Source organism: Stegodyphus dumicola, chromosome 4 (genome assembly GCF_044657685.1).
Source record: "Stegodyphus dumicola isolate Sdum_Otavi_A_Nest chromosome 4, ASM4465768v1".
NCBI classification, from domain to species: domain Eukaryota; kingdom Metazoa; phylum Arthropoda; class Arachnida; order Araneae; family Eresidae; genus Stegodyphus; species Stegodyphus dumicola.
The window spans coordinates 242839318-242852647 of record NC_140771.1 but is presented as its reverse complement, the minus strand read 5'-3'; the positions used below and the strand labels follow the sequence as shown (position 1 = coordinate 242852647).

General features: G+C 26.2%; 2 protein-coding genes across 8 annotated transcripts in view; one reads left to right on the top strand and one right to left on the bottom strand.

The window, feature by feature from the left end:
- Positions 1-5839, top strand: part of LOC118203257 (enoyl-CoA hydratase domain-containing protein 3, mitochondrial) — a 54152-nt gene extending 48313 nt beyond the window's left edge. For 4 of the 6 annotated variants that reach the window (XM_085816149.1, XM_035375527.2, XM_035375524.2 and 1 more), the window contains exon 9: positions 1237-1631. In XM_085816149.1, coding sequence (XP_085672275.1) covers positions 1237-1339 — 103 coding nt within the window. In that variant the 3' untranslated portion in view covers positions 1340-1631. Of the gene's footprint in view, positions 1-1236; positions 1632-1976; positions 5366-5413 lie in introns of those variants that run through there. The other 2 variants (XM_085816151.1, XM_085816150.1) reach the window with 2 other exon arrangements.
- Positions 5840-6934: 1095 nt separating this feature from the next.
- Positions 6935-13330, bottom strand: part of LOC118183390 (diacylglycerol kinase theta-like) — a 232510-nt gene continuing 226114 nt past the window's right edge. For both annotated transcript variants that reach the window (XM_085816146.1, XM_085816147.1), the window contains exon 21: positions 6935-13328. In XM_085816146.1, the coding sequence (XP_085672272.1) occupies positions 13212-13328 (117 nt within the window). In that variant the 3' untranslated portion in view covers positions 6935-13211. The remainder of the gene's footprint in view (positions 13329-13330) is intronic.

Here is a 13330-nt window from a genome sequence, read left to right as displayed (position 1 = left end):
AATTTTCTTTCTGTGTTTAACAACATATGTTTCTAATGAACAAACTTAGTAAATGGATTTCTTAAAACTGAAATCCTTCAACTAATAAACTGGTGGCCAAATCTGATCTGAATTTTAGAAAACTGCTAGAAACATACAAAGAACAGTTGCTTAAGAAAAGTGCATTAATGGCCGTATAAGTGGAGGACTGAAATTACTTCACCAGACTTCATTACCATCTTACTGAAAAGATGAAATTGCATTGTGCTACATTTTTACAAAGCAGAAGAAATTACATTTCCTGTTAAAAGGAAATGTAATTTCATAATAATGTCAGAAATCTGCATTACTTTTCCTAACATTTCATTGTCATATATTATTTCAAAGGGCATTAGCACAGAAGGGCTATTAATTTCAAAAAGGCATGTTGCATAGATTCACTTTTTAAACTGTTGTCGCCAAATATTATATTTAAAGAAACTAAATAATGAAGAATCCATATGAATGCATGAATGTTTCTTGCATTGTGAAAAAATAATGGTACCTAGAGACATCAAATTTTGAATAAAGTAGTCCTCCAACTGAACCTGGGCATTTAGAAGCCTGAATTTTAAATTCTGAATTTGTCTTATTATCTATTTAAAATTTTATAAAACTTTAACGAATTTTTAATTAGCAAACTCAATCATTTCAAAGCAAGCAGACAACACCATACAGAAAAAAAAAAAACATTTTTATGCCCAGCGTGCGAGACTGTGTATTAGAAATTCTAACAATATGCTGTTTTTAAATATTTTGTGATATTGCTGTTGAATTGAATTTTATGTGTTTTAAGTGCAAAGAACATGATGTTTTATAAATAAAGGTAACACACAAAACATTAAAAAATGCTCTTTTGGGCATAATATAAAATCTGAAAGCTTTAAGATTTGATTTTATTTTTTAATTTTATTTCTTTCACATTATAGTTTTATATCATAGGCATTTATATATAATTTTCCACTTTTGAATGCATGTGTTGATTCAATGTATCACCTTAGATAATTTCATTCACCAGTGCTTTTATAGATGTAGGCATAATTGTGGGCACCAAAAAACCTACAGTTTTACATTTAACATAATTAAGTGAAAATAATAAATTTAAGTGAAACATATTTCTGATCTTTTTTTTACCGATGTAATATTAAATTAATTACTAAGTAATAAATATTAGAAAGCATTAATTTTTTTTTAATTTATTTTTATTTGCATGTATAGGTTGGGGTCTCAAATAATGGTGCAGAACTTAGCAAATAAAGAAGCTATAGAAGGTATTAAAGCATTTTTTGAAAAACGTGCTCCAAACTGGCATCCTGTTTAACACAAGTAATTAACTTCTTCGTTATGATCGTTAGCAAAGAAATATTTCAGCATTTTGTATGAGTATTTCAGAAAATTGAATAAGATTGTTAGCCTTGTTATAATATATTTTCTTTTGCTGAACATTTTTATATTTTGTTATTTCAATTGTAAGATTATTGGAGATTTTATGAATATTTGTACATAAATATATTTTTATAGCAACTGCAATGGATTGATAAAATGTCTTCATAAATTTTCTAGAAGTTTCTTTATATTCAATGGAAATAAACATACATTTATTTGAAAGCATATTTTCTCTCTGAAAGTTATATTTCATACAAATTTCTTTTTTGTTTAAAATGTTTTTAAAATTTACGAAATGTAAACTTTTTTTAATTCTATGCATTTAGAAATATTGTATAAAGATGCTGTATATTAGATCATTTCAAAAGTTCAGTCATTGTTATAGCTCAACTTTAAAGTAACATCTTAAGCAGAGCACTGAAAATTAAGCTATGTAATCACTATCATTGTCTATATCCTTTTTTCATTTGAAAAAAAATTCTGAAAACTTAGTTATTGATACCATTTTTTCAAAACTTCAGATTTTTTTTTTTTTTTGTCTGAATAGTGATCGTACCATACTTTTCTTCTAGTACCAACTGGGCTTAATTTATGCAAAGGAAAAATGGGAATATATCCCAGGCCTCGTCTTTCAGGGTGTTCAAATCCTTCTGTAATATTTAAAATATGTAACATTTTAAATAATTTATCTGTAAGCTTTATATAATTAGAAGCAGGAATAAAATAAAAAAATTCATATTTTAGTTTTTTTTATGTTTTAAAAAATTAGACATTAGAATAATTATCTTGCACTTTCATTAGCAACTGATGCTATTTAACAAAACCTTGTTTTGTAAAATAAAATTAAATCTGCACAGCCATTTCTTATTGTCATCTGCCCATTAAATTTGAAGCTTGTAGTATTATGTGAATATGAGTATTAAACCAGAAGTTTTCCTACACGATGAGTAGGAACTCTTAATAAGCATAATAAAACATTTATTATGGGAAAAATATAACTATTATGCCACAAACATGAGCTCTATATTTGGAAAGAAAGTAAAGATAACAAGCTGTTGCCAATTTTAAAAATCTAAATAAGAGTTCATAGTTGTTAAACTGATGAGAAATTTAATTGCATTATTTTTGTATTAAATAGGCAATCTAATTAATTTAAGATTTTTAATAACTTCACTAAGAATTTGTTAGATCCTGCTTTTTATCCGAGGTTTTTCCAGGGAAAAAAGAAATTAGTTTAAAATGTTCAATCTTAAATTTTATAAAGCATTTGACAAACAAAAAAAAGTAAATTATTTGGTACTTTCATAAAATATTTTATACAGTTTTGCATCAGTTGTATCTATTATAGTAAAAAAAAAAAAAAAAGAAAAGAAAAGAAAAGAAAATAAATGGAGGATGAAGGGGGCCCACATAAAATGTTTTGCCTCCAACTTCGATATTTGTAAAGAACCTGAATGCCAAATCAAGTTTCTATTTCAAATGTAAAATAATGTATTAAGTGTTTTAAATTTTTTGTCTAATAAGAAATGTTACATTAATGTAGAAAAAATGGCAATATAAAAAAAACCATGTGTGAGCTAAGGTAGATAAGACGAGCTTTCAGATTCAGTAGTTGTTTTATATTTTTTTATTGTAAATATTTTATAAAGAATGAGAGTGTACAAGTATCTTTCCACAAAACAAATATATGCCATTTTTTGGGGGGGGAGGGCTACTGCAGGCGTTCTTACTGCTGTTTTTGCACAGAAGGCAATAAACTGGGTGTAACAGACTTCAGAATGCGTTATCTGAATTTATTATTGCACAAAATATAATGACCTTATAATGTGCTACCATTGTTGTTATTGGTAAATATATACTAAAAACTTTATTCTAATAAATATGTCCTTATTTTTCATTTCTTTCTATATTTTTTAACTGATCATCTGTATAATTTGACAATGTAAATTTTGAGTAATGTAGATTAGACTCCAAATTAACCACAGTAATCACTAAGGCATGGTGTCCATTGTTTACTTGGTTAATATGACAAAAAAAGATCAGGAAAGAGGAATACTCCATTATATTAAAAAATACTATTTATACTTTCCTTTCCTTTATAAAAGTTTGCTTTAGAGAATGAGTTTGTTTGCTCCAATAATAAATTAAATTCATTCAAAATGAGAACACACTCCAAACAGATAAAACAGTGCTTTTGTTTATATACTTGTATTTTTATAATAAGTTAGCCTGAAATCTAATCTGTGCTATTAGGAGTCTGTGGGAAAAAGAGGTTTAATAGCTGTATACGCAATTTATTTTTGCGATTTCTCAGTTAATTTTTAATGAATTATTTAACAACATTTTTATATTCTAAATTATCTACAATTAAATTATATACTGTTGAGGATAAAAACAATCTCTAAATACTGTAGTATCAGCTGCCACCACAGACAGGATCTCATTCATTTTCTTCATCCTTTTTGCATTTCTTGTAGAAATGTCACTTTATTACAATGGTTTGCAATAGTGATTTTTCTGTTGTTCTGTATTTAACAAATTCAACCCCCTTTTTTTCAGATAAAGTCTGGTTAATAAACTCTCTCTTCTGTCAGGAGTTGACTGTATGTGATCAGTTTTATTAGTTCTATTTTGTTAACCAAGTTTTGTTTTAAATTCAGGCTAAATAAGATACAGGATTCAGGCTAAATAACATGCAGATTATTTCCATGAAAATGCAGTGGCATGTAAATTAATAAAAAAGTAAAAAAAAGTTCTGTAGCATTCTTTATTTTCCATATTTCACTTTAGTCAGCTTTCCTGGTATTGGATGTGCTAGATTTTGTCCATGTTAATCAACTATCTAATTACTATCTACTCCAGAGAATGTTTTATTATTTTGGTTTTAGTGTCTAGCAAAAATTCCTGATTCTCGAGAAATATCATACCTGAATTATAAATGGACTCTTAATTTAAAAACATTTCTGCTTATCTAAAAGATCCTGACCATTTTGAGTATCAGGATATTATGGCTATTAGGAATAGAGCCGTGAATTATGAAGTAATTGATAACATCTTATTAGCAAAAGCAACTAATGAAAGTGAGAGTTACTGGTTATTCCAACTAGTTTAAGGTTGAGCATTTTCTAGGAATTGCATGATTCTTTATTCTTAATACAGCGAATTTGCAAGGCTGTATATTTTCCACGGTTACAAAATTCTAGAAACTTGAAGCGAAACTGAAAATTAAACTGAGTTGCTTTTAAAGGACATAATCCATCAGATATTTAGCTTTTGAAATTTCTATGAGCAAAAATACTAAAAGTTATACCCTTTGCTTTACTTTAATGGGCATGCAGTAAATATATTTTTTTTAAATTACATAATACAAAACAATTAACCATTTAGTAGTATATGATGTTAAACAGAGGTTTTTGTTTTAATTTTTCAGTTTATAGCCACAGAATAAGTGCTTTGACTGAACACATTTAGAAATTTCTTTATGCTGTTAGTTAGTATCTATATCTTTAAAATCTATCTATCTTTAAAATACGAAAAATCTCTTTATTGTATTAGAATGAGTTTAAAATCTTTCCACATGTGAGCAATCTAGAATAGATCTTCATTTGAATTAACAAATGAAAATACTATATAATTATAAAATTTCTTTGGAAAACAAAAGCTGTCACCAGCAGATTTTGATTAGTCTACCAATTCCACAAACAGATAAAATTATAAACTTTGTTGCCATACTTGTAATCGTAATTTAAGATTTAAATTATTAGGTATGTGAGCAAGCTTACTATAAGTTGTTCACTCACCTTTTGAAAAGTTGCCCAAAATATAAAGGCTCAAATAAAGTTCTGTTGTACAAATCCTATTTAATTTCTATTTCTAATACTTTCATTTTAACTTATGAACTGCAGAATGTTGTTTTAATTGTAACCTAATCTAAAATTCTAAATAAATAAATATAAGAGAATTTTGCATTACTGTTTGAATTCAAATTAAGTCTTACTTACTGTTTCAGTTTAAGTTGTGGCTTCTGACTCTTAATGGGTGAGTTGAAGTTAAACTGGTGAAAAGAAGGTACTTTTTATAACTACCATCCTATAGCTAATTTGTGTAAATCTCTAGCAAAACATGTAACACTTACGTTTTTACTGTATAATTTTTCATTTTTTTTATTATTATTTAAATGATTGTATTTATGGGCCTGAAATCATGTATAGGATCTAGGCTAAAATAACTTTTAATACCACCTAAATATAAGGCATTCACTCAGAACAGGTGGAATGATAGTACTAATTAAAAGAAATTTCTAATGAAAAAATTACAGGTAACATTACATATAATACAAGGAATTTTTGATTTATTAGAATTCATGAAATTTTGAAGAAAACTTCATAAGAAATTGATATAAGGTGTAATAATAAAACTAGAAACGGCATCAAGGTATAATTTTTCATCATGCAATCTATAGTTTTTAATATTTAAAGTCTTAAACATGTTATATTAAGTGTTATATGCTTATGTTATTAATATCTCTGATATATTTTCTGAAGTCTTTTAGAAAATGTAACATATAGCAGATCTTTTAAGCTAAGCATTAATTTTCAATACATGTCTTCTGTAAATGAAATATGTGTGAATTAATAATTCAAAGATTTCTCCAGAAAATTAGATTCTGACAGTAAATGAGAAAGGTAAGATAAAGAAAGTTTAGATGTTCATTAAAAATTAGATGAACTATAACTAATTTCATGCATTCAGCATAGAGTCTATTTCCGTTTGTTGATAAATTATAAATGTGTCCAATTTAAATCTGTTAAAATTTCTTTTCTTTTATATCCTATTATTGTCTTTTTAAAGTATATTTATCGCAAAGAGAACAATACTTTTCTGCAAAATTCTTTACATATCATAAAAAATGATAACCTTAAAATATTTGTATGTGTCTAGCAGCAAGATGTAGATATGACAACCTACAATATCATGTTGATTCTATATTATGTAACTATTCACACTGATAAATATTCATTTTACTAATCAGCTTAGTTGTATGCCAATGGTTGTAAAATAGTCTAAACTACTCATAATGTATATATATATACATTCTGCATTTAAATTTTCATTTAATACATTTAATATTTGATTAGCATAATTTATTTTAATTTTATTTATAGTTTAGACTATCAATATCATTTAATATTTGATATTGATAGTCTCAACTACTCATAATATATATATATATATATGTATACATTCTGCATTTAAAATTCCTTTTAATGCATTTAATATTTAATTATGATCGAATAACTGAGTTTTAAACAGATATTCTTGATTCCAGTAATAATTAACTGGATGATGTCAATTTTACTCAAATTAGTTAATATTTACAAAAAACTAAGTATACTTTTTCTGAATAAAATTCCATTACATAGTTCAGTATAGAATAAAAGATTTTTCTTTAAAATGCAATTTTTATTTCATTTAATATGGTAAAATTTGGTTAAGATTTATATATGTATGTAATAATAAAAGACAAGGCTCTTTTTTTACACTCTTTATTAATAATAAAACCATTCTCCAAACATTAAAGTTTCATTATCACTATGATTTTATCATGCAGTTTGTATCCAATACATACTGTCAACATAAACTTTCAGCTCTTATAAATTGTTTCAGGAACTTCCGCAAGTTCTAGCATGCAAAATCTCATTGAGAATACTTCTAAATGAGTAACAGTTAAAATATTAGCAGAAAGATGCATGCATCAGAGTTTAAATGAAATAAGAATTAAATTTAACATCACATTTATAGAGTTAAAACACAAGAAGCCATTGAACCTTCGTAAACTATAAATAAGTGATTGTTTATACATTTGGCTAACTTTGCTATTTTTACATGTTATGAAAAGTGAGCAGTACACTAAATGAGGTGAATATAGTTTTTAAACTGTAAGACACATAACTGTTGCAGCTGCCTTTTTACTGTGGCAGGATTGCAGGTAAAAATCACATAGTTTTTAATTATAGTAAGAACTGAGTAAGGTGTGTGCATGATCATATATGCATTAAAAAAATCATCATTCAAAATTTGAAAATATGTCATACATTTGTGCTGTAATTACCAAACCAGTGAAACTATGAAAAACTTATTGATATACCAAAAAAAATATGACATACATTGTATGCTGATACACAGTCAATTAAGACATACCTGAATATGTGCAAAATAATCTTGAAAAATATTAAAATTCATCAATTATTATTGCATGTAAATTTATTTCATACAATGTACCATCAATGCGCTTTAAGCGGTATATATGTAATTTGCAGTAATAATTGAAGGTTTAATAAATTCTAAATCTAATAAGCATTTATTTTGTACGTATAAATATATATATTCAAAATTGTGTATACGCAGATATTAAAAATTTATCTTTCATGAATTTAATTTCACTTATCACATTTTTAAGCTAAGTGATGAACAAATGCTTCACAATAACAAATTCATTTTAAATATTCAAAGTATTCTTTGCTCAAAGCCTCTAAAGCAATGACGTTTATTATGAGATTCATTTTGCATACTCATGAATCTGATTTATTACAAAAAAATTTGCTTAGCTTAAAAATGTGATGACAGTATGTATTATTCATGGAATATAAGTTTTTAAGGTAGTATAAATAATTTTGAGACATCCTGTTTGTGTGTACACATACAGAACAAAAACTTACACACATACAGAACATAAACATTTATATATGCATTATATAGATATACATATATCAGAAAATAATGAAAACATGTATTATTTGAATATATTTTTATTCATTCTATTTATCATTTTGTATTTGCAAACACAAAGTGACCTTACTTCCATAATTCAGAAAAGCGCTGTTTCTCTAACATTAAAAATTACAACCTGTTTTAATATTTTAAGAGAATATGCAAATGTGTGCTCATTTTATGTGCTTCTTTGTTCGAAATAACATCCTGAGTAAGCATTTCATCCATTCTGTGGATATATTTTAGGTATATTGTGCTTCGTATTTCTTTGTTGAACACAAAAATTTCAACATTCATGTATTAAATACTCTCATATATTCATAGTGTCAGAGAATCATAAGTATATATATCTTTTTATAAAATATTTTTTATTTGATACTTACAGCATACTTCAAATTTTGCATAGTAGTAATGCTACATAGATAACAACAAATTTTGCATAGAAAAATGCTGTATAGCCCTTTTTTTATTTTCATTTGAGACCAGCATAAAATTTATTATGCTTATCAACATATGTTTAAAACCCATGTAACCAGATTCAGGTCTAAAAGATTATTGTTATGTTAAAGAAAAGTATAGCAAGTATCATCTGAATCTTTAAACTTTTTTTGTGTAATCCTTTCTCTATGTATTGTGTCTACAAAAATCCACACTCAGCCTTTATTTTTGTAATCATTGATCATGGACATAACCTTTCAATTTCCAGTTGCAAAAAATGTTTTAAATGGTGTAAATATTCATGTTTGGCATTTTAAATTAAAAAAAAAAGATTTGTGAAATTTTGAAAATTTGTTTTCTTATATCCTTACTTATATTTAGGGGGAAAATGTACTCATTATAAATAACAAAATAAAAAAATTTGACTTCCATATAACAAAAAATGAACAAAATAATTATTTCAAAATTTGGGATATTTGTGACATTACCAGCTTGCTATGAAGAGTCAGTTAATAAATAAATTAGAATTATTCAAGGTTGATTTTTTCCCCTTTTAAATGTCATTCAATGATAATCTTTTGTGATTTGCTTGTGTGAACATTCTGTTATTTATAATTTTGTTACAAATGATATGCTAAAAGAAATTTTTCACTAGTAATTTATTAAATTTCTAATTGCTGTTACATTATTAGCATTCTCATGTTATTACTTTAGAACTGAACTGGAAATATTTTTTATTTCTAATTTATCTAAATGGTATGAGTTGGCTATGTGCCAAAACTCAGCTTGTCAGTGTTTTTGCAAGCATTAATTCTAAAAGATTCTTTGAACAAAATCGCTTTTTATGAAAGAAACACTATCGATCAAAACCTTACACAATATGCAAAGAAATGCTGGTCATTTAATCTCTTAACATCAGAAATCTTATTCTAAACTGATCTTTTATTTTTAGTTATGTATAGGTGGAAGTATTTGCTCTTCAATTTATGCACTGTCACCCTAAATATGATGTGCAATTTTAAAATGAAATAGCGCGGTCACCTTTTCGTGATACGAGAAGCATAATTTCACTATTTTACTCTTTGTAATGAGTATAGAAGTTTCCTATGTGAGCATATAAAATGTTTGATTTCATATTTTTTTTAATTTATATATATTAACTTTAAGATGCCAAAATATAAATAGTTGCATCACTTGGAACATTTTTATAAGCAGAGGGATACGTCTATGACCAACAGTTGCAGAAATAAAAGCTGTATAAGGACTTTCATGGATACAGGATACTTTTATAAGTGTAAATTTTACACTCCATACAAAGCATATTTTAAATGTTTCTGGAATTTTAAATTATTCTTATAAACTCCTGCTTATTGCTATCCCATTCAATCAATATAAAATTTCTATTAGCTGAATCCCTTGTTTGAAATGTATATTGTTATAGGTGTATATATATTTTTTCCTTTTTATTAGAAAATACTCAACACATATAGTTCTAGGTAATATTTCATAACAAAAAAAATAATAAATAAATATGCTGCGACATTTGCCATCTACCTTAGTTTTGACTAAACAAGGGTTTCTAAGCAAGTAACAGATATCTACAAATTTACCCTTACAACATTTGTAGTATTTGTTTAAATATTTCACAATTTTTTCTTGTTATTATCAGAAATAAATCTAGTTACAAGTTTTACCTTTTTTCAATGTAATACTATGATCAGTTTCTCCTATATCACAAATATTGTGTGCTACTATTCTAAAGTATGTACAAGAAATATACAATATTACATCAGATACATGTACAGATAACAATCAATTTACAAACATTTAACTAGAGTTGCATTATTTATACCTGACCTAGCTAATGATCAAAGAAATTTGTTCTGTGAGTCCATACCTGCAACCCACCACAAAACTCTACAGCCTGAGCCATAGATTAATCTATACTAAAACACAGATGTATTAATTAGACGTGCTAAGAGATGACAATTATTACTTCACAGTATCTCATTATTTATTGGTGTATTTTGAATCTCAAATAGGAATTTGTTTTACGTTCTTGGAATGTAGTGTAGAAATCACAGACGAAGATGTTATCCTTTGTGGGTTTTTTCCCTTTTATGTGTATTACAATAGATTAAGTTTATATATTATTGAAATATCAGTGCTTTGTTAAGCAATTATATCATAACAGAGACTTGAGCAAACTTTTAGGTGGATCAAATTTAAAACAAGCCTTAAATTTTCAACTTCCAGTAAAATTCTTACACATTGTTGTAACTGCATTCTTAAGAATTTATTATGTTATTCTTTATGATAAAATTTGGCATATTTTCTGCAACCTGCACATTTTTATTTAGTTTTTTTTTTTTTTTTTTTTTTTTTTTTTTTTTTTTAATCTCTGCCTAGTTTTCTCTTTTTAAATACTTTCCTTATATTTTCAAATTAAGAAGATATAGCTGTGTTATTGTCTTAAATTTAAAGCTAAAATTTACAAGATAAACTCAGAAATCTGTGATTTTATGTAACATTCTTTTCCATCTATCATTCAGAATTTTTAACGAAGTTGTTCTATTTAATATATGCATAGTCACTGGAATTTTATTTGTAAAATGTTTATTAGTATTCTATGCATATCTATGGACGTTTTATCAAATTCATCATATAAATTGATTTCTGAAATTCTTAAAAATTTGTGTTAATTTCAATTTGAAGATTTAATTTTATTTTGTCTAATTAAAGGTAAATTGTAGGGCTACATTTTAGTCTTAAATATGTCTGCTATATCTAATGGCTCAGTATGTAGGTGTGAGAACATAAAATCTAGGTGGTTATAGTGATGACATTCACCAAAGACTAAACACTGATGGCCATGTCAAAGGGAACACTTTTAACATTAACAATTGGGCTTTCATCATTTCTTGTCAGTCCTACAACTGGCACTGATAGGATATCTATGGAGCTCCAGTACTAGAAATACTGATGTGGTGAAGCTTGCATAATCATAAAGCTTATAAATGTTCATTCAGCATTTAAAATAAGATAGCATTTTAGAACACTTTTATATACATTTAAATAGCTGTACTGGCTTGTATGTAAAGAATGCATTAAATTAATTAATTATATGTTTTACTGAAATATTTTTAAACCACATTTTGCTGATAAAAAGATTACTTTAAAATTTAATATTTATTTTGGAAGCAATATATTTCAGCATAATCAAATGTCCATTGCTTACATTTATAATTAAAAACTTCAGTGTTATGAACAAGTTAAAAAATATTGTTCATCATGGCATTTTAATAAACTAATGAAATTTTTAAATGTATTATGAACTGTGTTATTAGACATATTAATTAGAATTCACAAGATTCTCCAAAATTAAAATTTTATGAAGCTGTACATTTCTTCCTAAATATTATTACATACTTTTTGATGTAAGCTGTGTGAGTGTTTATGCTTCATTATTTCTACTTTTAGAAAAATACAATGCTAATTCCAGATTTGCCAAAAATGAAAAAAAAGAAAAATCACTTTGATTTTCGAATCACGCTAAAAACAATTTACTATACTTTAAAAAATGCTTGATTAGGCTCAAAATATCCATCACAAATGAGAATATGACAAAATGTGTGTAATATGTAGCACCTGTAAAATTTATTTTCTGTGGACGAAGTATAATGGTAAATATTGTGAAATAGATTTCAATTTATTTTTTTTATATATTTCAGAAAACTTTGTATTTTTTAATACAATTTGCTATAATTTTTAGATACAGTTTTCTAGTAATAATGTTAGTAACATATTAATATTTATATGATTAGTTTTTATATAATACTTCTAATGGCACAATAATAGCTCTAGATTTATCAAGTCTTTAGCTTAGAATTTTGCTGACACGTTTTAATTCTGGGGTCAAAAGGTAGCACTTAAAATGCAGTTGTACCTCGTATAGTCGAAAAATATCTTATTTGCATAAGTATATTAAATAATGAAAATTGTGCTAAAATTTAGATTTTAGTGTAGATTTAATTAGATTAAATAAGTGTTAAAAATTTATATTTTGCTTTATATAATGTTTTCATATTTTTGTCAAAGAATATTCTGTTTTGTTTTTAATTAAACATTCACGATAATGTATGAGGATTATAATGTGAGGTGCTACTTAATCGAAGTTTTTCGCCCTACAGCTTAAGAAAATATAGTTTTAAAATTTAATTCATTTGTATAAAATTCTTTATTATGCTTAACATATTTATTACTCTCAACCTTGCAGTATAAGCAAATGCAAACCAGTGGAAACAACCTTAGTTTTCCTTCTCGGACATCTGTCTGTTTTCTGCATTAAACATATATGCAGTAAATACTTTAATATAGCAATTCATTTTCTGCACAATTTGCTTATTTTAACAAGGGAAACATATATTTGCTTATCTATATTTTCTACAATTTTCTAAATAGATTGCATATCCCGTAAGCACTTACAAAACCATTTATAAATTTCAGCAACATATAACCATTAATTCATATTTTGTGGCCTACACACCAAGTAGTGTTTTTGTGTTTTGTTAAATTTTCTACTTTTGTGTTTTCCTGTCTTAAAATGGTCCAGAACTACTTGGCACATCTTGACTTATTTCCATCGGTGACACTACCATGCTGGGTTCTGTATTCCGTCTCTTCATTTTCCCCTTGCTCTTCTTTAACATGGTAGCCT